Source organism: Acomys minous (genome assembly GCF_964271855.1).
Source record: "Acomys minous genome assembly, chromosome: 12".
NCBI classification, from domain to species: Eukaryota; Metazoa; Chordata; class Mammalia; order Rodentia; family Muridae; genus Acomys; species Acomys minous.
Window position 1 is genome coordinate 107,288,047 of NC_140493.1, and position 25,862 is coordinate 107,313,908.

Genomic DNA, 25,862 nt, shown 5'->3' on the forward strand with positions numbered 1-25,862 from the left:
GAAGGGATGGGACACCAGTAATACTGAACAGAAAGGACCTACACGTAGAAAAGACTGGCTGCAGAGGTTCAAAGCCAGGGCCTCCTACATCTGCCCCTGGCTCCGAGAGACTTTGTTTTGTTTTTTTTCCAGAGAGGGTTTTCTTGTATAGCCTTGGCTGTCCTAGACTCCCTTTGTAGACCAGGCTTGGCCTCGAACTGACAACGATCCTTCTGTCTCTGCCTCCCGAGTGCAAGACAGACTCTTAAATGTTACTAGCCTACACAAAGGATCAGAGGTAAAAGAGCTGGTGCCAGCCAGTTATGGTTATACAGCTATACTCTCATCTGTTGACAATCTGTCCTAAGAGAGGGGGAAAAAATCTAACCTGTATCTTTTGAAGAAAATTCCACTTCCCTTTTGACTTTAATTATACTGTTAACCCTGAATGCTTTATCAAACCACGGGTGAGATGGTTCTTAGGAAAGGTCCAGGAGGGACATTTAGACAGGGCTGAGATGCAGCTCTGGTCGTATAAAGTTCAGCTGGCATGCAGGAAACCCTTCAGGGGTTCCATCCCCAGCACTGTACAAGCTAGGCACAGTGGTGCATGGCTACAATACAGCACTTGAAGGTGAGTCAGGAGTTCAAGGCCAGCTTCAGCTACACAGTGGACTCCCTCCCTGTCACACACATCCCTTAAAAAAAAAAAGAAAAGAAAAAAACCGACGACAGTGCTTCAAAAGGTGGCATTGTTTACTGTAAGCAACAGTCCAGGACTGAGAAGTACAAGTTTCACGGATGAGACTTTCTTCATCGTCAAGCACCAGCGTCATGCACATGGCGCACATCGAGCTGTTGGGTTAGGATGTCTCTGTAGAACGCACGCCTGCAGCCCCACTCTGGGACTGCTTCCCCTGTGTGCTTCACCTTGCAATTCCAGGGCAGCTTGGTTGGACACCTGAAGCCATCTGTGTGCTCAGGTGGCTGCCCAGCAGCTGGCCGGTCACAGTGGCCCCTGGCATCATCAGGGTACAAACAGCAGCTCCTTTGCTTTGCGGGCAGCGGGGTGTGAGGTACAGCTGCTTTCATCATTCCATGAGGCACAGGAAGGTGCTGCTTAGCAAAGGACACTGGTGGTGGGACAAGACCAAGGAAAGCAGAGCGACGACCTCAGGCAGCTGGTGTAAGGGCGCTGGCTGCCGGGCAGTGCCCATGGCTGCTGTCTGTCCCATCACAGGAAGCCAAGTACAGCGTCAGGATCCTGGTACAAAAGAGTCTCTAACACATCAGGAACCAGATCATTTGTTCTTAGAAACAGTCTACTATTCCAGGCTACTACTAGAAAACATTCATGCCATGGCCCACAGACCCAGGAGTCAGACAGAAGAAAACAGAACAGAGAAAGCAGGGAAAGAAGAAGAAAAAAAAAAGACAGCAGTACATAAAGTGCTTCTCTTTTAATGAAACAAATCCAAAAGATGTACAGTCAGGCTCACGTTGTGCAGTTCACAAGCATGGAAAAACACACAGAAGGACAGAGTTCCAACAGAAGAAGCTAACCCAAGACCAGGCTGGATTTGCCACCAGGGGGGTTTCTCCTGGATGGCGCGGGGGCTGGAGCCACTGGGCTGGGCACAGGCGCAGCGGGCACGGGCTTCTCTTCCATCTGCCCTAGGTTGGCTTGGAAGTCTGTGTCCACATTTTCTAGGAAGACAGAGTTTAAGAATAGTTCAAGAGCACAAACAGAAAAACCATAGCAAAGATATCAAAAGTCACCAACTGAGGTCCTATGCCCTCAAATGGAACCTGTTAGTGTGCTGCCTTCTTGTTTTGTATGTGTGGGAAATTGAAGGTCATACTTTGCTACAAAGAGTGTTTGAGGCCAGATAGAATTACAAGGCGACACCTTTTCTTTATTTTTTGGTTTTTCGAGACAGGGTTTCTCTGTGTAGCCTTGGCTGTCCTGCACTCGCTTTGTAGACCAGGCTGGCCTTGAACTCACAGTGATCCAACTGCCTCTGCCTCCCAAGTGCTGGGATTACAGGTATGCACCACCACGCCCAGCTTTTCTTTAAAAAATAAAATATATGGCCAGGCGGTGAGTTCAAGGCCAGCCTGGTCTACAAGGCAAGTCCAGGACAGCCAGAGCTAATACAGAGAGACCCTATCTCGAAAAACCAAAACAATTTTAAAAATAATTTTTAAAAAGCTTTATGTATTACATAAAGTTTTTTGCCTGCACACCAGAAGAGGGCACCAGATTCCGGTACAGATGGTTGTGAGCCACCATGTGGTTGCTGGGAATTGAGCTCAGGACTTCTGGAAGAGCAGACAGTGCTCTTAACACTGAGCCATCTCTCCAACCTCTAGCCCTAGAACCGAACTCTTAAGTGATTCGCCTGTCTTAAGTACCGGAATTAATGACTCAAGACACCACCACCCGGCCTGGCCTTGTTTTTCTTTTGAGACAGGGTCTCCCTATGTAGCTCTGGCTGTCCTGAAACTCAGTATGTGACCCACACCTTTAATCCCAGCACTCAAAAGGCAGAGAGGGGTAGATCTCTGTAGGCCGCCTGGTCTGTACTGAGTTCCGGGAGAGCCAAGGCTCAAAAAACCAAAAGAAGTAAATAAAACAAGCCACACCAGGAGGCAGGGTGTGCTTGTTAGGTCACTGTGGTGAAGGTAAAGGAGCATGCTGGCACACAGCAGGGACCTCAGGGCTTTGGGAAGTGCTGAGAGAAAACAGAGTTCAAGGCTAGCCTGGGCTACCATAGGACCTTGCCTCAAAATAAAAATGCCAGTCAGTATGAGGGAGGCAGAGGCAGGTGGATCTGGTCTGCTGAGTGAATTTCAGGACTGCTGGGGCTGCACAGTGAGATCCTGTCTCAACTAACCAATCTCTTACTCCAGTCCCGGCGTATCCAACGCCCTCTTCAGGCCTCCCTGGACTACAACCACATACATGGTACGCAGATATACATGCAGGGAGATTACCCACATACATAAAATAAAGTTAATAATCCCAGCACTCGGGAGGCAGAGGCAGGTGGATCTCTGATTAAAGGCCAGCCTGGTCTATAAAGTGAGTCCAGGACAGACAGGACTGTTACACACAGAAACCCTGTCTCAAAAAACAAAAACAAACTAAAAGCAAGCAAGAGTGTTACTTTCATGGCAATTTGAAAATAAATGCCAGTATTTTAAACTAGTGATTCTAAAGAGAAATAATTTTTCACAGCAACACTGAAGATCAAACCTAGGCCCTGAGCCAGGCATGGGGGTGCTGTAGTCCCAGCACGTGGGGAGGCAGGGGCGGGTGGATCTCTGTGAGTCCAGGTTGGCCAAGGCTACACAGAGAAACCCTGTCTTTAAAAAAAACAAAAACCAAAACAAAGCTTAGGGTCTATGCATCAAAATAAGCATTGTATATCCTAACTTGCTATTGAGCCCTTCAGTAAGATAACTAGAAGATGTTAGTTGCCTGAAAGGAATGACTCCCCAGGTGCCCAGCAGCTCTGCGAGGGCACAGAACAGGGAGGAACCACTGCTTGAGACACTGCAGGACACTCAGCTCCACGCTTTCCAAAGCTTACATTTTAAACTACATGCACTTGCCCAATTCAGATTAGCAGGCTAGGGGTGTAGCTCAGTGGTAGAGTGCTTGTAGCAGTCACAGGCGGGGAGCTAGTGTGGGAGGGGCTGTTTTTAGCAGGTTCTGTTAAGTGTGGTCTAACAGTGGTAGTGTTCTGAAAGTGAAAAGAAAAGCCTACAGAGGGCTAGGTGTGCCCTACATTAACAGGGCCCTGAATCCAACTCCTTGTGCTGCCAAAAGCAAGATCAACAAACTATTACACGGGCTAGGTAAGCCTTTAATCCCAGAACTCAGGCTTCTATGAGTTCCAGGCCAGACTGGGAACTGTTTTTTGTTTGGAGACAGGACTTTTCTCTGTGTAGTCCTGGCTGTCCTAGAACTCACTCTTAACAGGCTGACCTGGAACTCACATTGCCTGTCTCTACCTCCTGAGCGCAGATTAAAGGCCCGTGAACCACCATGCATGACTTAAAGCTTTATCTATTTCTGTTTGTAAATGTTTTGTCTGAATGTTTATCTATAAACCATGCACATGCATGATGCCCACAGAAGTCAGAGGAGGGCCTTGAATTCTTGGAATTGGAATCGGGCAGTTATAAGACATTGTGTGGGTACTGGGACTCAAACGTGGGTCCTCTGGAAGAACAGAGAGTGCTCTTCACCAGTAAGCCATCTCTCCAGCCCAGAGCCTCTTATGAAAACATTGGCCTGATTAAACTATGTCTTTTAAAAGAGATCTTTGATTTTGTTTTGTTTTTCCTTTTTTAGTAGCCAATTAAACTTTAGATACCACTGGGATGGCTCGGCTGTATCCATCTTCTGAGTGCTAGGATTAAAGGCTAGCCGACTTAAATAAGTAAAATAAACATGGCTCGCTCCATTATTCCCTCCTCTGGAAGGTACGCCACCCCGACACACGGGGATCGGAATGCTGCCTCAGACCCAACAGCAGTCCGCACCCAGATACTCACCATGCAAATCACCTTCTCCCTGGAAAAGAAAAGTTCACCATTAGTTCCTGTTTTTAATTCTGCAACACCTGAAACAACCACACTTCAGAGCAGCTAATCCTGCTGAACCTAAATATGAAACCCCAGTCAGTGGTGGCGCACACCTTTAAGCTCAGTGCTTAGGAGGCAGAGGCAGGTGATCTCTGAATTTCAGGCCAGCCTGGTCTACAGAGTGAGTCCAGGACAGCCAGGGCTACACAGAGAAACCCTGTCTCAAACAAAACAAAACAAACAGAAAGGAAAAGAAGAAATTCTATTTTGTTAAGTGTAGGATCTGGTAACAACCTCAATGCAATCTTGAGCAACATTATACAACTGTCCAGAAAATAAAGAGCCCCAAAGCTAGTAACACAGAGACAGACACCCTTGACCAGAGGATCTTTTCTCAAAAAGAGAAAAAAGAAAAGCCTAGGTTTGCCCTTCTCTCTCCTTCCCTATGCAGCTGCTGAAGGGGCCTGACCACCCAACAGCTGCTGCACGGCCTCCTCACACCTAGAGGGTGCTGCCTTAGGTACTCCAAGGTACCCAGTCAGGAAGACTTCCTCCCAGACGCACACCCCGAGGCCCCAGTCACAGCTCTATCTGCAGGTATGTCCCACTGTAACACCAGTGCTGCCATTTCCTGGGGTTAACTCAAACATTCAAACAACTGACACAGTCCTACAACTCCCAGAATGCTAGACTAGAAACATGAGGTTCAAAAGAAGGGCGAGGGATCCCAAAGGCCGCAGATCCAATGCTGAAGGCTTAAGACTAAGCTAACACTGAGAGACACCTAAGTGTGTCAGGCCAGGCTAGTTAAGTCACTTGCCTGATGTTCCCTGACCTCTTAGGCTTTTGTTTTTTGTTTTGGTTTTTGGAGATAGGGTTTCTCTATGTTATTTTGGCTGTCCTGGACTCACTTTGTAGATCAAGCTGGCCTCAAACTCACAGCAATCTGCCTACCTCTGCCTCCCAAGTGCTGAGATTAAAGGCATGTGCCACCACGTCTGGCCTCTTAAAAGCTTTTTTTGAGGAGGATCTCATGTAGTTAGGCTGACCTAGAACTCCCTGTGTAGTTGATCTTGCTGCCACCAGCTCCCAGATACTGAATTAGTTCCTGTTTTTAATTCTGGTCTTGTATGGCAGTGGTTGGAGATAGGCCCAGGAATTTTGGCAAGCTAAGAAAACACTCCATCAACTGAGTTCCACCCTCAGCCCACTTGTCTGACTTTCTGTCTGATTGTACACTTTAATTTTCTTTTTCTTTTTGGCTTTTCAAGACAGGGTTTCTCTGTGTAGCCTTGGCTGTCCTGCACGCACTTTGTACACCAGGCTGGCCTTGAACTCAGTGACCCGCCTGTCTCTGCCTCCCGAGTGCTGGGATTAAAGGCGTGCGTGGCTCACTTTAATTTTCATCACCAAGACTGCTCCACTTATTTAGGAGAACTGACCAATTAAGAAAAAAAGGAAAAAACAAGAAACAAAACAAACAAGGGGAGATTTAACTGCAGCGCCCTTGGCTAGCCCCTGAGCCTGTCTTGTTATCACACTGACCTTGAGGTCTAGGAAGTCTCCAGGGCTTGCTTCGGAGGAGTTACTTCTTTGTGTTCCAGGCGAATCCGAGTCTTCCCTGCCACCACTAGCCTTGGCACCTGGAAACCAATACAGTCAATAATGAGGGGCTAGAGAGATGCCTCAGCCATCAGAACACGGCTGCCTAGGTTCCATTCGTAGCCCCACATACATTCAGGCCAAACAGTCGTACATACTTTTTTTTTTCCTTTCATTTTTCAAGACAGGGTTTCTCTGTGTAGCCTTGGCTGTCCTGGACTCGAACTCACAGAGATCCGCCTGCCTCTGCCTCCCAAGTGCTGGGATTAAAGAGCTGTGCCACCACCACATGGCTTCATACATGTAAAATTAATTGTTTAAAAAAATATAGTAGTTGAGTGTGGTGGCGCACGCCTTTAAATCCCAGTGCTCAGGAAGCAGAGACAAGTGGATCTCTGAGTTCAAGGCCAGCCTGGTCTACAAAGTGAGTCCAGGACAGCCAAGGCTACACAGAGAAACCCTGTCTGGAAAAACAAAAATAAACAAAATAAATATATATGTATATATGTATATGTGTGTGTGTGTGTGTGTGTGTGTATGTGTATATATATATATATATATATATATATATATATATATATATATATATATATTAGAAGAACAAAAACAGAACATTGTTTTAATTTCATATCACAAAATGAAGACAGACACACTCAAGGCAGGCTAGCAGGAAACTATTTGTGGACACGCTGCTTCTCACTCCAACCTCCACGTACTCTCTCAAGAGCTCTGGACCTCCCACAGGAGCCCAGCACTCCCAGTCACCCTGCCTGAGTCCGCCAAGTACTGGATTCCATGGTATAAAGCCACACCCCACCAGTGTTGCCTTTCTTCTTTGTTTTGGGCTCAGTAGTACCAAATCCAGCTGATAGGTAACTGAATAAGGGCACCTTTGTAAAACCTGCTGACCAGCGTGGAGGCACACAATCTGAGTTTGAGGCCAGCCTGGTCTACAGGATGAGATCTAGGACAGCCTGGGCTATACATAGTAACTCTGTCTTGGAAACAGAAACAAACAAACCAACCAACCAGCACCTGCTGACTTGGCCCAGGATGGGGGGTTTTCTTCAGGTGTCCCAAAGATGCTAGAGGCCATCTTGTTCTTCCTCACAGGCTGTTCTGTTGGCTCATCAAAGCCTAATGAAAAATTGGACCCGCCACCGGGAGGCCGCAAAACCCTGGAAACAACAGTAAGATGTTAACTTCAGATCACACCAAAACTCTCCTTGGCGTAGGTACGTTCAATACCTTTCACCCTCCTCCAAGACTGCTGCTGACAGGAAGGAACTGACCCATCCAGACGCAAGGCCACTGCTGCAGGTAAAGACACCAACAGTGCTTCATTTACCCATCTGCAGTGAGGCCGGCCACCACACGCAAAAGCTGCCACAGCAGTGTCATCACAGCTAACAGGCCGTGTCCCTTTGAGAAGGGTAAGAGGCAGAAGGGACCTTGTCTCTCTGGGCTTAGCTAAACATATTTGCAACGGAGGTCAGACCAAGACAGCACACCTGTGCTCAGCGCGTGGGAGACGGAGCAGGACTGCCAGTCCCCATGGACTACAGCATCAGATCGTCACCCCCAAACAGATGGTTAGACATATAAAAGCTGCCTTGAGTACAGGCGAGATGCTCAGCACACAAAGGTACTTGCCTACTAAGTCCAAAGACCTAAGCTGGATCCCCAGAACCTACATGGCGGATCACAACTCTGTAACTCCAGTTCTGGAGGGTCTGACACCACCTCTGGCCTCTGCCAGCGCTGCACACCTAGCGCCTGTGAACACACAGGCAAAGCATTCATATGCATATATTAAAATATCCAGGACTGCCGGGCGTGGTGGCGCACGCCTTTAATCCCAGCACTCAGGAGGCAGAGGTAGGCGGATCGCTGTGAGTTCGAGGCCAGCCTGGTCTACAAAGTGAGTTCAGGACAGCCAAGGCTACACAGAGAAACCCTGTCTCGAAAAACCAAAAAAAAAAAAAAAAAAATCCAGGACTGGATATGTCTACATCACAATTCCCAAGTCTACACAGCTCACAACCGTCTGAGTGCAGTGCAGGGAATGTGACGCTCTCCCCTGGCCTCCATGGGCACCAGGCAAGTACACTGTATACATACATCCATGCAGGCAAAACACCTATACACATAAAATAAAAAGAAATGCAATCTTTTCTTTTTTTAAAAAAGATTTATTTATTATGTATACAGTGTTCTGCCTGCCCCCCAGGAGAGGGCACCAGATCTCATTATAGACGGCTGTGAACTACCATGTGGTTGCTGGGAATTGAACTCAGGACCTTTTGAAGAGCAGACAGTGCTCTTAACCTCTGAGCCGTCTCTCTAGCCTTTTTTTTTTTTTTTTTTTTTTTTTTTTTTTTTTTTTTGGTATTTTTGAGACAAGGTTTCTATGTGTAGCCTTGGCTGTCCTCAAACTCTGCCTGTCTCTGCCTCCGAGTGCTGGGATTACAGACATGTGCCACACTAACTGTACTGCTGGCCTCCAACTCACAGAGATCCCCCAACCTATGCCTCTCAAGTGCAGGGATTAAATGTGTGCACTACCACTACCTTAGGTATAAAGGACAACTTTCAAGTGTTATGTTTTCCTCTTCCACTTGTGTGTTCCAGGGATCTAGGGCTTCGAGCCTGGGCAGCAAGCGCCTTAACCACTGAACCATCTGACAAGCCCCTCAAGAACTCTGCCATCAGCATACGACAGAGGTACATGATGGGCCATGTTCGCTCCAGTACTGTTCACAACAGCCAAGTGAGAAGCCTAGGAGACCCACCACTGAAACTGTGACAAACACGCTCCACAGAACTGCAGGGAGGTGGTAGAGGCAGAGCTAGCCTTTAATCCTAGCACTCAGGAGGCAGAGGCAGGTGGAGCTGGCTAGCCTGTTTTTTGGTTTTGGTTTGTTTTTTTTGGGGGGGGGGGTTGGTTTGGTTTTTAGAGACAGAATTTCTCTGTGTAGCCTTGGCTGTTTGGACTCACTTTGTAGACCAGGCTGGCCTTAAACTCATAGCGGTCCACCTGCCTCTGCCTCTGGAGTGCTGGGATTAAAGGCGTGCACCACCACGCCTGGCTGCTAGCCTGGTCTTTAGACAGAGCTTTATTCCAGCACACAGAGGGCTAGGAGGGGGTGATTTGCTAGAGAATGGTTGTAACTGGAGATCAGTGCATTAAATGAAATGAACCATCTGTAATGTGATCTGGCCTACAGGTGTACATGCAAGAAGAACACTCAATACATAACAATAATAAATAAATATTAAAAGAAGATAAATGTGGTCTACAAAGTGAGTCCAGGACAGCCAAGGCTACATAGAGAGACCCTGTCTCGAGAAAAAAAAAAAGAGAAATGAGCCAGAGACTGAGACAAACACATGTTTGTGCTCGTTTATGGATCCTAGATTGCAGATACATAAAACTGTATTTTTGCCGTAAGAGCTGAAGGGAGGCCAGCAGGGAGGCCAGCAGGGAGGCCAGCAGGGAGGCCGGGAAGGAGATACACTGGAAGCACAGGATGTTTATTGAGGAACTGTCTATGAGCTAAGCAGCAACTTATACCTGTAACCCCCAAATTTGGGAGTTGGAGGCTTGAGGATCAAGGAACTCAGGGTCATCCTTGGCTACATGGCAACTTCAGGCCAATCTTGGCTATGTGGGACCCTGTCTCAACAACTAAAAATATCTGTCCTAATGAAATACATCAATATGTACAATTAGCACAGGCCAGTTTTTCTGTTTGCTCTGATCTGAGGGCTGGGTCAGCGGTAAGCGATCTTGTTGCTTTTGCAGGGGACCTCGGTTTAGTTCTTACTACTCAGTGTTTGCACAACCATTTTTATTTAGTTTTTGTGTGCTTATTTTGGTTTCCTGAGACAGGGTTTTTCTAACAGCCCTAGTTGTCCTGGAACTCACTCTGTAGACCAGGCTGGCCTCAAACACAGATATGATCTGCCTGCATCTGCTTCCCCAGTGCTGGGATTAAAGGAATGCCCCACCCCCACTGCCTGGCTTTACAACCTTTCTTTTCTTTTCCTTCCTTCCTTCCTTTCCTTCTGTGTCCACTCCCTCACATATATTTTTCTTAAGTGTTTAATGGGATATTACTACTGAACCGCTCTGGAGACCTCAGGGGAGAAGTGTGGGCCCCAGCTTACCCTGGGCTGTATCTGGACACCAGCGTGCTGTTCAGTTCTTCTCATCACCCACCAGCCTTACTGCCACTCATACGGCCCCCGAGCAAGCGTATTTCCCAGAAAAGCTCTTTTCTGATTGGGTTTTTTTGCTTGTTTTTTAGTCCTGGCTGTCCTGGATTTACTAAGTGCTGAGATTAAAGGTGTGTGCCACCATGCCTGGCTTGATGTTTGGGGTTTTTAATTATTAATTATTTATTTACTCACTTTACATTCAATCAAAGGACCCTCCCTTCTCCCTCCATTCCCCCTCCCTAACCCCTCAGAAAAGGGGAGCCCACCAACCCACCCCAGCACATCAAGTCTCATCAGGGCTGAGTGTGTCCTCTTCCCTTGTGGCCTGACAAGGCAGCCCCACCAAGGTAAAGTGATCAAAAAGCATGCAACAGAGTCCATGTCAGAGACAGCCCCCCCACACCCACCCCTGACTAGGGTACCCACATGGTGAGCTGCTCACCAGGTGCATCTGTGGAGGAGACCTAGGTCCAGTCCATGCATGGTCCTTCAGGCTCCACACGTGCCCCCTGCGTCCACGTTTCTCCAACAGGCTTAGTGGCTCATGCCTATAATCCCAACACTTAAGAGGCCCAAAGAGAAGCACAAGAGTTAAATTCAAGGCCAACCTGGGCTACTCAGACTGTGGAAGAGAGAAGCTAGGTGTGGCAGTGCACACCTGTGATCCTAGCACTAGGGAAACAGGAGGAAGACAGCTTTGAGCTGGAAGGCTGGGCTGGAGGGCGGGAAGCACAAGTGAGAAAGGCTTCCTAGACACAAGATAGAAGCCAGCCACAGAGAGCACAACAGAAGATATATACCCTGAGTATACAAAATGTTTTTCTTAGGGGAGGGTGGGAAGGGGAGGGGGTACCACACACCTTTAATCCCAGCACTCTGGGGACAGAGGCAGGCAGATTGCTGTGAGTTCAAGGCCAGCCTGGTCTGCAAAGCAAGTGCAGGTCAGTCAAGGCTACACAGAGAAACCCTGCCTCAAAAACAAACAAAATGCTTTTCTTTTTGCTTTGTTTTGGTTTTGGGTTTGGTTTTTTGAGACAGAATTTCTGTGTAGCCCTGGCTATACTAGAACTCTCTATGTAGACCAGTCTGGCCTCAAACTCACAAAGATTTGCCTGCCTCTGACTCTAGAGTGCTGGGATTAAAGGCGTGTGCCACCACTGCTGCCACCACCATCATCATCAGGCACAAAATGCTCTTCAAGATACTAACAAGTTGGGCTGGAGAGATGGCTCTGCGGTAAGAACACTGGCTGCTCTTCCAGAGGACCCGGGTTCAATTCCCAGCACCCACATGGCAGCTCACACCTGTCTAACTCCAGTTCCAGAGTTTCTGACCCCCTCACACAGACATACATGCAGGCAAAAACACCTACGCACAATAAAAAAAATTTTTTTAAAAGATACTAACAAATGCCAGGTGGTGGATCCCTGTGAGTTCGAGGCCGGCTTAGTCTACAATGCGAGTCCATGACAGCCAAGGGTACATAGAGAAACCCTGTCTCAGGGGGCTGGGGTGGGGGAGAGAAGATACTAAGAAGAAAGAAGCACAAGGGTAAAGAAATGAAGATTTCCATTTTAACAGGCAGTTTAAGGAGCTGGAGAGAAGGCTCAGCAGTTGGGAGCACCAACTGCTCTTCCAGAAGACCCAAGTTCAAATCCCAGCACCCATATGGCAACTCACAACTGTCTGTAACTCAAAGATACGACACCTTCACACAGACAAAACACCAATGCACATAAAATAAGGATAAATAAATTTAAAAATTAAGAACTTAAAACCTCACTGCTGGGCACGTAGCCAGGCCTGCGGCCTCAGGTACTTATTATCCAAACCAAGGCAGAAGAGTTGTGAGTCCAAGAAGTAGGTACCACCTGGGGCAACATACGCCCCTAATATCTGAGGAGTGTCATTAGCTATGGCTCACGTGTGCCTCGGTTTGTGTCTGCGGTTCCTGGGCATAACTCCTGCCCCGCCATGGGAAGCACTGACAAGGCAGGCATTTCTGTTACCACATGTCCACTGCCAACACTGTGATGGAGTAAAACAAACTGCAGTCTTTCTTTTGTTTTTTGTTTTTGTTTGATTCAAGATTTCTCTGTGTAGCCTTGGCTGCACGGAAAGAGACAAAGGCAGAACAGTCTGCTGTTCCCTAATCAATCGGTTAAGAGACCAAAAGCTCCATTTTTTAAGACAGGGTCACAGGTAGCCCAGGCTGGCCTAGACCCCATGGGTTCCCTTGCCACAATCCCTGGCCTGGAATGTGCCTTTTGTCTAACCACGTTACACAGCCTCAATTGCAGCTATGCACAGAAAGCAGTGAAGTCTCTGTAAAAACCCAAAAGAGGCCAGGCATGGTGGCACATGCCTTTAATCCCAGCACCTGGGAGGCAGAGGCAGGTGGATCACTGTGGGTTCGAGGCCAGCCTGGTCTACAAAGTACCAGGACAGTCAAGGCTACACAGAGAAACCCTGTCTTGAAAAACCAAACCAAACAAACCAAAAGAGAGCTAGGTGTAGTGGTGCACATCTTTAATTCCCGCACTCTGAGAGACAGGGACATTTGCGTCCTAGGCCAGCCTGATCTACACAGTGAGTTAGTTCCAGGACAGCCAGGACTACGTAGATAGCCCCTGCCTCAAAGAACAAACAAGAGACAAGAGAGCTTCTGGGCAGCTGACACTGGAGGCTCCTGGAGGCCACAGGAGCCCAGCACTTTCCTCTCACACTCTATACCTAATTATACCCTTCAGGGTGAACCCATAATGTGGGAGTTTCCCCAAATTTTACAGCAAATGAATTAAACCTAAGGACAGGTTAGAGGAATCCTGATTTACAGCAAGGTGGTTAAAAACACAGGGAAGGCCAGGCATGGTGGTGCACACCTTTAATCCCAGCACTCCGGGAGGCAGAGGCAGGTGGATCATTATGAGTTTGAGGCCAGCCTGGTCTACAAAGCGAGTCCAGGACAGCCAAGGTTACAGAGAAACCCTGTCTCAAAAAACAGAAAAAGGGGAAAAAAAAAAACGATACAGGGAAATAAGGGTTGTGTGTGTAATAACCTAAAAACCATTCACTGTAACTCAAGCCTGTAATCCCAGAAGGTGGGGTGCTGAGATAGAAGGACTGCTGTGAATTTGAAGCCAGCCTAGACTAAAGTCAATGTAAGGTTACCCTAGGCTAGAAATGAGTCCTGCCTAAGAGAAGAAAGTGGTGGCGTGGTCAGTAGAGTCCAGTGGGTAGGCCATTTGCCTAGCATGCATGAAACCATGGATTGGATTCGCAGAACCACAGAGGCTGGGCATGGTGGGCACCTTCAATGTGTGGGACATACTATCTCCAGGTGTCCCGACTCAACTGGATGAGAGAACACCCAGCAGGTGTTCCCACCTATGAAGCCTGTGAAGGTCCCACACCTGAAGTGACAGGTGTTTGCTGTGATTTTCTGATCTGAGGGAAAACGTGGTTGGTTTTTCCTCCTCAGGCTAGAAAATAAATCAAGTCTAGAACAAAAGGGTGTACTGCTTGCTTAATAGGGTGAAACGGTATAAATCTGAACAAACCACCTAAATGCACAAGAATCCTCCCAGCCTCCTGAGTGCTGGGGTTACAGGAGTGAATCACCATGTCTGCTCAGGACCAACTTTCTCAGGGACACAGCGTGTGTTGCCTAACCTGTCTATGCCTCAGGTCTCTCCTCTGTAAAATGAGGGCAGGCAGGAGTATCTGTCCCATCAGACTGTTATTATAGGAACATCATACTTATATATAATCTGGAACATGGTGACATGTAAACTGTTATTAAACCATGTAAATGTCACCAGTGCCGCCGGGTGTTCCCGCTCACTAATGGGTTCCAGATGGCTGTCCTGCTGCTTCCTGATTGCCACTGGCCTAGGTTATTTTAAAGACTGCTTCTGGACGGATGGGTTAGATGAGCAAAGGTGCTTAAGACGACGCCACAACGGGAGGTAGATCCCGGAGCCCACGGGAGAGCAGAGTTACCCCTGACCTCCATACATGCCACAGAAAAGCACCACATGCACACAAACATTCAAGTGGGGAAGAGGGCAGAGATGGCTCAGTGTAGAGGACCTGAATTCAGTTCCCAACACCAGTATCAGGCGCTCACAATGCCCTGAACTCCTGTTCCTGCAGACTCAATGGCCTCCACGGGCACCTTCACTCACAAATACAAACCCCACACACAATTTTAATAAGTGTTTTTTTTGTTTGTTTTGTTTTTGTTTTTTGTTTTTTGTTTTTACAAAAAACTGCTTCTGAGGTAGACAAGGTACTAGAGATGGGACAGCCTGAGGCAGCCCTGCGCTGTACAGCAAAGGTTAGGCCACAGAGTGAGAGTCTGACTTAACTACTTTTCCTCTCTACAGATGATCTCACAGCACAGCCTCAGTATTCTAGAAACTGCCATCCTACTGTCTCAGACTCCTGAGTGCTGGGATTACAGATGTGTGCCATCACGCTGAACACCAGAGACTCTTCTTACAACACCACTTTCCCTGCTGTGCACACTGGCTCCCTGGATAGACACCCTGGCTCCTAGGCAGGTGGATGCTCACTCTAATCCCAGCACTCAGAACCAGGCTCTGTGAGTTCAAGGCCAGTCTGGTCTATAAGGCAAGTCTAGGACAGCCAAGGCTACACAAAGAAACACTGTCTCAAAAACACTAAAATCCAAATCAATCAATCTTGCCTCCTCAGCTCCTCCAGGCTGATTCCAGCCTCAGTACTCGGGGATACTGCCTTCCCACACTGGCCTCACAAACTGCCCATTTCTGTATAAGCAGTGGAACTTGCCCTGCTCAGCCTTGTCCAGGTTTCTAAAAACAAAACAAAACCAAGACTGTAGGAGCCGCCGTCCTCTCCACTTCCTTCATGTTGCATGCTATCTCCACTTGGAGCCTTTCCTGGCTCAAGTGTGCTCTACCCCTGTCCTCAGAGCAATCTCTTAAACTCCACTCCCACACCCCACCCCAACCCTCCCTGGGGAGGGAAGCACAGCACTCCTGGAGCAGGCGGCACAGAGGGAGCCTCGGCGCAGGGTGAAGTGACTGTCTGCAACAAACCTGACTTATGGACGCTTCAACTTACTGTCAGCATTTCCTCAGTCACGCTTTCTCGCTTTCCACAACCACTTAGCAATACAAAAGCTGCCAATAGTTTAGGGGCCCTCACAAAGCCTGGCCGGCTAAGGCTGGCTAGCATCCTGGCTAGCTTGGTCAGGAAGGCAGAGGCAGGATCTGGGGAAGCCCAAGAGTCGCTGACTGATAGAGGGACTGACGTGCCCCGGCCTGGGAGACTGAGGCAAGTGCTCAAAGTGCATCGTGGACATGGACAATCAAACAATGCATGTTTGTCTTCAGGGATGAACCAACTCACGGAATTACTTTAAAGGTTTTCTTGTTTCTGCCATCTTCCTAGAATGTGACAGTTATTACCTCACTCAGTAAGATGCAGTGCTCAAGGCCTGGAGAGAGCTTGCTGTTCACTGCACCCATGTCAGGCAACTAACGGTCATCTGTAACTCTGGGGGATCCAACACCTTCTGGACTCTGCAGGCATCCCTCCAACAAACAGATTTCTTTTTTTTTTTTTCCCAAAACAGAATGCCTCTGTGTTAGCTTTGGTTGTCCTAGACTCACTTTGTAGACCAGGCTGGCCTCGAACTCACAGCAATCCATCTGCCTCTGCCTCCCAAGTGCTGGGATTAAAGGTGTGCGCCACCATGGTTGGCAACAAGGAAAAGAGCTAAAGAGATGGTTCAAAGGTTAACAACACTGGTTGGCTACTCTTCCAGAGGACTTAGATTCAAAATTCTCAGCACTGACATGGTGGCTCACAACCATATGTAACTCCAGTTCCAAGGGATTTGACATACTCTTCCGGCCTCTGTGGTGACCAAACACACATGTTCTACCCATACATACACTTTCAGGCAAAACACTCATACACATAAAATAATAATTAAGAGTATTTGGAGGCTGGAGAGATGGCTCAGTGGTTAAAAGCACTATCTGCTCTTCCAAAGGATCCGGGTTCAATTCCTAGCACACACATGGCAGGCAGCTCACAACTGTCTGTAATTCCACTTCCAAGGGATCTGACACCAATGCACATTAATCCTAGCACTCGGGAGGCAAAGGCAGGTGGATCGCTGTGAGTTCGATGCCAGCCTGGTCTACAAAGTGAGTCCAGAACAGCCAAGGCTACACAGAATAACCTTGTCTCAAAAAAACAAACAAACAAACAAACAAAACCAAACCAACAACAAAAACAAAACAAAACAAAAAATGTATTTGCTGCTCTTGCAGAGGACCTGAGTTCAGCTCCTAGGACCCACATCAGGTGTCTCACAACCTCCTGTTACTCCAGAGGACTGAATGCCTCTGGCGGCCTCAGGCGCACACCTACTCATAGCCCTGCCCAGGCCTGAGCACTGCACCATACTGAGATGCTAATGTCACATCCAAGGAGAGGGCAAAGATGTACAGAAGAAACAGTGCACAGTTAGGAAACAATAAAACCTGAAAGCAACTCGATGGGTTTAACACAAACATGCAAACAAATATTCAGCTGAATGTGGTAGCCACACCTTAAATCTCAATACACCAGAGACAGAGGCAGGTAGATCTCTGTGAGACTGAGGTCAGTCTGTTCTTTTTTTGTTTGTTTTGTTTTGTTTTTGAGACAGGGTTTCTCTGTGTAGCCTTGGCTGTCCTGGATTAGCTTTTTAGACCAGGCTGGCCTCCAACTCACAGAGATCCACCTGCCTCTGCCTCCCGAGTGCTGGGATTAAGGCGTGCGCCACCACCACCCGGCCAGCCTGTTCTACATATTGAGTTCCACCAGCAGCTGAGGCCACACAGTGAGATGCTGTCTTGGGAAAACAACAACAACAAAAAACAAAATAAACATCTAAAACTATGCTGAAAGCTTTAATCTTAATACTCAAGAGATTGAAGGTCGTAAATTGGAGGCTAACCTGGGCTACATACCGGAGTCCAGACCAGTATAAAGCCACATGGTTGAGAATCTATGCCAAAAAACAAAAACAGCTATTATTTAAGTCTTATATATTAAATATACCCAAAACAAATTTATATAAATCAAGATAAATATGTTCATATAGTTTATAAGGATGATAATCATACATTATATCTAAAAAATGTTGAAGCAGGCTACCTCTACACAGCTGTAGATGGCCTGGAGTTGACTAAAGCCACCCTCCCACTTCTGCCTCCCTAGTGCTGGGATAATAGGCTCACACTCCCTCATCCAGGCTCCCAGGTAACTAAACTGTTTAAATTACTTCTAAATGTATAGATAGATTCTGAGGTGATTTTTTTTGGGGGGAGGAGGTGGGAACTCCTGGGGATGGAAGGCAGGGTGTAACCCAGGCTATGGACCATGAACATGCTAAGCTGTCAGACCTCCAGCCCTACAGGTTCTTAATGGGTAGGATTGTTTTACATTTTTCCCTTAAATGACCAAAGACACTTGAAATATTAGAATCAAAATCAAAGCGTCCCTTTGTCCCTTAGGGAGGAGGGGAAGCTTTCTTTGCTAAGTGTAATTAAAAACCTTATGAAATTCTTCAGAACCCTAGTGGACTTGTAAATATTTTTTTCAGCCATGAAAAAAAAAGGGGGGAGGGGGCACTAGCCCCCAGCTAGCTTAAAAATATGTCAAACCTCTGTCTAGTCCAACTTTTACTGGTCCTGCCATAGCAGGTACTACCTCCCTGATGACGTCAGTGTTACAGAGACCATCTGAACTAGAGAGCGGTTCCCAAACAAAGGATTTGCTAGCAAGACAAAGTACCTGAGCTTTGGTTTTGCCACTTCCTTTTTGAACCACATATATGGTAACTGCTTCAGGACAGCCAAGTTAAGACCCAAAAATGTTGTACTACAGATAGCTATTTAAATAATAACTCCTTTCTTCCAATCCCAAGTCCCCATCACTACTACAGCACATTCATCACAGAGGTTGCAGAGCAAGAAACGCACAATCCTGGGGAGCTGTGGAGATTACAGGAGGACCAGGCAGAACCTGAGCATCAGTACCAGAAAGCAAGTGATGGCAAAGGTGGCCAGAAACATGTGCTTTGCATTTATTTGTCTCATATGTCAAACATATATGTAAAGAACCTGGGCTCTGAAAATCTTTACAAAGGCTTGAGCTAAGCCTGGACCCCTCCAAAAAATAAAACCCAGATTACACATTATCACACCAGTAACCAAAGTCAGACCAGCAGAAAGTTGGCCTCTTCACAGGAAACAAAAACCCAGGGTTCAATGTGTCCCCATGTCCTCTGTGACAAATTACCTCATTTGAAGGATGACAAGAGCGAGGAGGTAGGTCTACAAGCTCAAGTTCCGCCCCACCCTGCCACAGCGCCTTCAGTGCACTTCCATCTCACCGTTCTTTTACTACTTCGTGAAACTGAAAGCAGTGAGTGCCATGGCCTGTCCCTCCCGGTGCTTCCTCTAAGAAGGCTGCTTTTTGTTGGCGAGTTGTCAAACCCCTTCGAGATACTGCTATTCACCGCTGTCTTCTTAGCCCCACAAAATGGCTCCCTTTGTGCCATTTGGCCAGGACCCCAAAGCCCACACACGACTGCGGGTCGTCATCATCAATGGAGAATAGATGGCCAGAGAACACGGGAACCAAACCGTTAGGAAGAGCTGAGAGACGCCTCGAGGACGACATCAGGGACTGTGTGCTGAAACGATGTGGACTCCCTGCACAGAACCCAAATCCTCCCACCAAGTTAAGTGTGGGTTAGTAAAAGGGTCCCCAGTCCAGTCACCCCGCTCCTCTCCCAAAACGCAGTCGACTGGGTGGCAAGCAAGGTCCCAGCTTCTACAAAGGGATACAACATACTACTGGAGAGACAATGGATGTCTTCCTGGCCCCGCCCAAGCACAGGCAACCTCCTCCTCCTCCTCCTCCTCCTCCAAGAGGAGCCTGCTCTGGGGTGAACTCATTCGACCAAAGTCAACGGGAGAAGTGAAGAAGGTGGCGTGGAAGGACTAAGGTCCGAGGGTCTGAGCGCAGAAAACCCACGAGCCGGCTCGCGGCCCGGCGCACTAGGGAGGTGGGCGTGGGGAGGGGGAGGAGACCGGGGTCTCTCCTTTGTTAGGCGCGGGGAGGCACTCGGAGAACAGGATCCTGGGCTGGAAGTGGAGGGACGGGATGACCCGCCCCGCCCTAACAGAGGTGCACCTGCTGCGCAGTCGGGGCACCCAGCCGGCCACCACGAGGACAAGAACCTGCAGACACGCAGGAACAGAGCTCAGATTTGCTCGCTGCGCCCAAAGGCCGGGGCCAGCCCACGCCCGAGGCCAGAAGCAGGAGCGCGTGGCCCGCGGGTGGGACAATGGGCTCGGGACCCACGGCCCTGCAGGCTCCCTGGGCTCCTGGGAGACCAAGCCCACCATCCTGGACCCGACCATTACCGCCCCGGATGACTGGAAGCCGATCCTCCCGCACACTCTCAGGGACTCCAACCTGCCGTATGGCAAAGGGCCGCCACCCACGGTCCTCTGAAGCCGTCGCACCGAGCCGGCCGACTGGGGCGGGGCCACAAGCGGAGGCAGTCCCGCTGCACAAAGCGGCGCCCACTCCTCGCTCCGCCACCCTCCCGGGAGCGAGCGCGCTGCCCCCGGCCCGTTACCGCCAACGCCCCGCGGCTCCCGCAAGCCCTGGAGGGCTCGAGCCCGGCCCCGTCGCCTTACCGGGAGCTGTTCCTGCTGTTGGGGTCCACACCCTTGAAGGTGGTAGTAGTGGTCATGGCGCCAAGGGGCGAGGTAGCCTGGCGCGGACAGAACGCCGAGAGGACCGGGATCAACCGGCACAGACAGCTCCGCAAACACAACCAGCCGCTCTCCACGAGCCTCTGCCGCCGCGGGGCTCCCCGGATTCCTACTTTATAGGGCTTTTAGGGCCCACCCTCCGCATGCCGGCATTGGCCGATTTGAAAGGCTCTCTTCACTTCTATTGGTTACTTGCATTGCTAATCACAGTTCGGCATCAGGACGGGCTGGGCAGACCAAGGCTGAGCCTAAGCCCCGCCCCCTTCCTGTGCTCGGACTGGCCCCTACCGTCGCCCTTCCCCCACCCCCGACAATCCTGTCTTGCTCCCCACAAGTGTTCGCTGTCACTTTAAAAAGTTACTTGAGGGGCTGTCGAGGGGTTGAGAGGCGCTTGCCTCCCAGCATGACAACCTGAGTTCAATCTCCAGCACCCACAAAGTAGAAGACACCCAACTCTGACCTCCAGATTTGTGCCCTGAGGTACACTTTGAGTTGGAAGCCAGCCTGGCCTATATAATGAGATCCTGTGTCCAAAATTAAGGAAAGGGGGCAAGGAGACAAAATATAAAAACCATGAGAGCCGAGCGGTGGTGGCGCACACCTTTAATCCCAGCACTCAGGAGGCAGAGGCAGGCGGATCTCTGTGAGTTCAAGGCCAGCCTGGTCTACAAAGAGAGTCTAGGACAGCCAAGGCTACACGGAGAAACCCTGTCTAGAAAGAACAAAACAAAAAATATGAAACTGTGTTCTGCTGATTCAGCCTGTGCAGCTTTTTATGTTGCCATCCCACTGCCGCAGTTTTTAGTACCTTCCCAGTGTGCTAAGCCAACATTCCTCCCTACCCCTGGGTAGTATGGGACAGTACTATTATGCAGGGTAAATGGCTTATGAAAAATTTAGCCGGGCGTGGTGGCGCATGCCTTTAATCCCAGCACTTGGGAGGCAGAGGCAGGCGGATCACTGTGAGTTCGAGGCCAGCCTGGTCTACAAAGTGAGTCCAGGACAGCCAAGGCTACAGAGAGACTCTGTCTCGAAAAACCAAAAAAAAAAAAAAAAAAAAAAAAAAAAAGAAAAAGAAAGAAAAATTTAAATATGCTCTTTAACCTGACCAACATTTAGGAAATAACTTTGCCTTCCCTGGGCCCCAAATAAGCCGTCAGCTGTCCACCCTTCTGGATAGGATGAGATCTGTCACCCGGGCATTCTTCTTAAGGCTTGGGAGTGAGTGCTATGAACTGACTGTGGTTTTTTTGTTGTTTTTTCCCCCTGACACAGGGTTTCTCTGTGTAGCCTTGTCTATCCTGCACTCACTTTGTAGAGGAGGCTGGCTTTGAACTCACATCAATCCACCTGCCTCTGGCTCCTGAGTGCTGGGATTAAGGGTGTGTGCCACCAAACCCAGCTGATTTTTTTTTTTTTAAATACTGTGAATCCCATTGGAATACCCAACAAAGCAATCTCAAAGAGTCGGCAGTAGAAAGAGTGCTGAAATGATAGCGGAGGAGGGTTGTTTTGTTTTAAATATTATCTTTTAAATATTATCTATGTAGCTCTGGCTGTCCTGGAACTCACTATGTAGACCAGGCTGGCTTTAACTCTCAGAGATCCACCTGCCCTGTCCTGTCTCCCAGAGTACTGGGATTACAGGCCTGTGCCACTGCGCAGGCCTCAGAATTTCTTTTTTTGTTTTGTTTGGTTTTGGTTTTGGTTTTGGTTTTTGGTTTTTTGAGACAGAGTTTCTCTGTGTAACAGCTCTGGCTATCCTGGAACTAGCTCTGTAGTCCAGGCTCTCCTCAAACTCATGGAGAATCGCCTACCTCTGCCTCCCAAGTGCTGGGATTAAAAGCCTGCACCGCCACCACCTGGCTCTTCCTTTTAATATTAGCCCTTTAGGCAGGAGTGGTGGAGCTCTCTTTAATCTCAGCACTGCGGAAGCAGAGGCAGGAGAATCTCAGTGAGTTCGAGCCCCACCCTGGTCTACATACATCAAGTTCCAGGACAGCCAGGACAACGCAGAGAACCCGTCCGAAAAAAATTAAGAAAAATAAACAAAACAAAACAAACAAAACTTAATACTATTCTTTAAGCTCAGATGGGTGGCACGTGAGTAGGCCCGAGTGACGGTTTGCTCTTAGAGGCCGTTTTAAAGCTGGTTAACGCCTGGCGAAGGAATGGCCTAAATCTATCCGAGCTGCTGGAGACGCTGCAGCTGTTTCTAACTCTTAAGTCATGACTCTTGCACCTGTCTGGGTAAATTTATCCCCGCACCAAATGCAGGCAACACTTGGAGGGCTCAGGGGGCTGTTTAAAGATCATAATAGGCAAAGCCTTAGGTAAAGGCGTGTAGGCAGCTGATGGGTGACCTTTTCTCACGTCAAAGGTATCCCCTAGAAGTAGATGTCTCCCGTCCTCTGTAGCTTGGGGATTTCCATAAAACTCAGCAACCATCTCTTCCACAGTGGTTGGAAGTTAGTTATTTCAGCAGTCTCCCCTAACGACCCTCCCTCCAGGCTTTCCCAGAAAACCAGAATTCCCTTTTCTCTAGAAGTATGATCAGCCACCCCTGTCTGTGTTAACCGGCAGTAGCATAAAGGAGACTTCGTGTCTACTAGCCTGGAATCTCTCCATCCTGTGTCTGCCGCCCATGCGCAGGGATTGTAGGTGTGTACCTGCCTGTCAGCTGGACATCCTTTGAGCAGTAAACAGTAATTACCATCTGCTTCCAGTGGTTTGACTTGTCAGGAATAGGTAGAGCGTTTGTTCGGGGCCAGGCAAGATGGCTCCATGGCAGAGGCATTGCTACCAAGCCTGGTGATTCATGGTCAATGCCCCAGGTACCATATGGTAGAGAGAACAGACTCCCTGAGATTGTTCTCTGACCTTCTTCACCCACACTTGTGTTCATGCCTACAGATAAACATGCACATATATGCACACACAAAATAAAGCCAGGTGCCAGGCATGGAGAGACAGGGTTTCTCTGTGTAGCCTTGGCTGTCCTAGACTCGCTTTGTAGACCAGGCTGGCCTTGAACTCACAGTGATCGAACTGCCTCTGCCTCCTGAGTGCTGGGATTAAAGGCATGCACCACCACAAGGGGTTTTTCATTTCTCAAGATAGGATTTTTTGGTGTAGTGTTGGCTCACAGAGATCCACCTGCCTCTGTTTCCCTGAGTGCTAGGATTACAGGTGTGTGCCATCGCACCCAGCTTTCCTCCTCCTCCTCCTCCTCCTCCTCCTCCTCCTCCTCCTCCTCCTCTTCTTCTTGTGTTTTAAGACTGGGTCTCACTATGTAGCTCAGGCTTGCCTGAAACTCACTTTGTAGACCAGGCTTGAACTCAGAGATCCTGCCTCTCCCTCTCCAGTCAATAAAGGCCTGGCTATTAAATGTAATCGTAAACTGGGTATGGTGGCACAAGCTGCAAAAGATATTTTCTTTTTCTTTCCTTTCTTTCTTTCTTTTTTTTATTTTGTTTTTTGAGACAGGGTTTCTCCGTGTAGCCTCATCCTCAAACCCAGATATCTCCCCACCTATGCCGCCTGAGTGCTGAGATTTAGAGCCAAGAGCTACCATTGCTGGCTTGTTTGTGTTTTTTGGTTTTTTTAGACAGGGTTTCTCTGCATAGTCCGCTGGCTGTCCTGGACTCGCTTATAGACTGGTTTGTTTTCTTTTCCTCTCTGGCCTATCTATTCCTTTATCCCAACCTCTGAGGATGCGGGCTAAATTGTCACTTGTCAACCTCTCATCAACTACATCCCACGCATCACTTCTAAAGCCAAATTTAGTACCCATCTGTCTGTCCTTTTCATAGCTGTGTCTTCACCAACATCAGAGATCAGTGCCTTTAAGATACTGCCCCTGCTTCCAAACCATTTCCTTTTAAGTAAATCAGCCGCAGCACCTGGCTAGAAAAGCCGCAGGGCAGAGGGTGCCCTTCAGGCACATGTTTGTGTAGTCCCTGTAGTTGGGAGGTGGAGGCAGGAAAGTCAGGAATTAAAAGTCATCAAAAAAAAAAAAAACCCAACCCAAACAACTCCTTTTCTTCCCAATCTTGTTGCACTTCTGTGGATAGATTTAGCCTCCTTCACAAAAATAAGGGTTTGTTTTGTTTTGTTTTGTTTTGTTTGAGACAGGGTCCCACGTGATACAGGCTCACTTTATAGATGATGATGACTTGGCCTCTTGGACAGTGTTGCTCTGTTTAGCCCTGGCTGTCCTGATACTCACTCTGTAGACCAGGCTGGCCTCGAACTCAGAGATCTGCCTGCCTCTGTCTCCCAAGTGCTGGGATTAAAGGTGTGTGTGTACCACTGCCTCCTGACAACCTTGAACTCTTAAGCCTCCTGCTTCCCAAGCTAGGATTGATTATCTCTTTAGATTCGATATGTATGAGTGTTTTTGCCTGCATGTATGTCTGCAATGCATGCATACCTGGTACCCAAGGAGGTCAGAAGAGAGCATTGATATGCTGAAACTGGAGTGACAGATAGTTGTGAGGCATCATGTGGGAGCTAGGAGCTGACCTCAGGTTCTCTTCAAGAGCAGTAAGTGAAAATAGGGACCAGAGAGAGGACTCAGCAGCTAAGAACACTTATCCTTGCCAGGCGTGGTGGCACACGCCTTTAATCCCAGCACTCAGGAGACAGAGGCAGGTGGATCATTGTGAGTTCGAGGCCAGCCTGGTCTACAAAGTGAGTCCAGGACAGCCAAGGCTACACAGAGAAATCCTGTCTCGAAAAAACAAACAAACAAACAACAACAATAAAAGAACATTTATTCTTACAGAAGACCTAAGTTCTCCCATCAACAACATGGTGGTTCACAATCTTCTATCACTACAATTCCAGGGGATCCAGGGCCTTTTCTGTCTTCCGTAGGCTTCTGCATGCATGTTGTGCACATACGTGAGTGGAAGCACACACTCATACACATAAAAACAAGACAAAGGGGCTGGAGAGATGGCTCAGTGGATAAGAGCACTGTCTGCTCCTCTTCCAGAGGTCATGAGTTCAATTCCCAGCAACCACATGGTGGCTCACAACCATCTATAATGAGATCCGGTGCCCTCTTCCGGAATTCAGGTGTACATGCAGGCAGAATACTGAATACATAATAAATAAATAAATCTTTAAAAAAAAAAAAGACAAGGCTAGGTGATGGTGGAACATGCCTTTCACAGCACTTGGGAAGCAGAGACAGGTGGAATTCTGAGTTTGAGGCCAGCCTGGCCTACAGAGTGAGTTCTAGGACAGCCGGGGCTAAACAGAGAGAGAACCCTGTCTAGGAAAATAAAAATGAATAAATAAATTATAAGGAAAAAAATACATGAGGATTCTTGGACTTAGAAGTTTCCCAAGAGTATATTAAATCCTAAAATGACCTCTTAGTCACATGTCCCTGCTTACAGGGAGATAACACTCCACATTCCAAACAGATTAAATTCCAACCGGTTTCACTGTGTTCTAATTGCGTCTCTCCCGAAGGGGCTCCTGAGAGCGGACTCATTAGGACACATACATTTCTTCCTGTGTAGAGGGTTAACTTTCAGAGCCCCACCACAACAGTCAGGAAGCTAAGGCGCCTGTGGACACCTCCCTGGCATCTTAGTTTCAAGGACTCAGTAAGTT

The 25,862-nt window shown here is 48.3% G+C and overlaps 1 protein-coding gene and 1 long non-coding RNA gene across 4 annotated transcripts; one reads left to right on the forward strand and one right to left on the reverse strand.

The window, feature by feature from the left end:
- Positions 1-717: 717 nt before the first annotated feature.
- Positions 718-20,355, reverse strand: JPT1 (Jupiter microtubule associated homolog 1). Of its 3 annotated transcripts, none has more exons than XM_084747838.1 (5): positions 20,157-20,355; positions 7,213-7,355; positions 6,121-6,218; positions 4,546-4,564; positions 718-1,686 (listed from the first exon to the last, which is right to left on the reverse strand). In XM_084747838.1, the coding sequence occupies exons 1-5, from the start codon at positions 20,210-20,212 to the stop codon at positions 1,538-1,540; spliced, it is 465 nt and encodes a 154-aa protein (XP_084603964.1). In that variant the 5' UTR covers positions 20,213-20,355; the 3' UTR covers positions 718-1,537. The 3 variants fall into 3 exon arrangements, with proteins under 3 accessions (XP_084603964.1, XP_084603963.1, XP_084603965.1); XM_084747837.1 differs by having other exon boundaries at positions 7,207-7,355; XM_084747839.1 differs by lacking the exon at positions 20,157-20,355 and adding an exon at positions 19,930-20,076 and having other exon boundaries at positions 7,207-7,355.
- LOC311578120 lies at positions 7,362-10,540 on the forward strand. The gene is made up of 2 exons (XR_014772770.1): positions 7,362-7,497; positions 8,809-10,540. It is a non-coding gene; the product is annotated as an uncharacterized lncRNA (long non-coding RNA).
- Positions 20,356-25,862: the final 5,507 nt, after the last annotated feature.

What these genes read in the sequence shown, in the direction of transcription:
- JPT1 (XM_084747837.1), bottom strand. Translation starts at nt 20,212, where the DNA reads ATGACCACTACTACCACCTTCAAGGGTGTGGACCCCAACAGCAGGAAC. An exon ending in AACAGCAGGAACAGCTCCCG is followed by an intron (nt 7,356 to 20,156) that starts GTAAGGCGACGG and finishes TGTTGTTTCCAG; the next exon opens with GGTTTTGCGGCCTCCCGGTG. An exon ending in GGCCAAGTCAGCAGGTGCTG is followed by an intron (nt 6,219 to 7,206) that starts GTTGGTTGGTTT and finishes ATTGGTTTCCAG; the next exon opens with GTGCCAAGGCTAGTGGTGGC.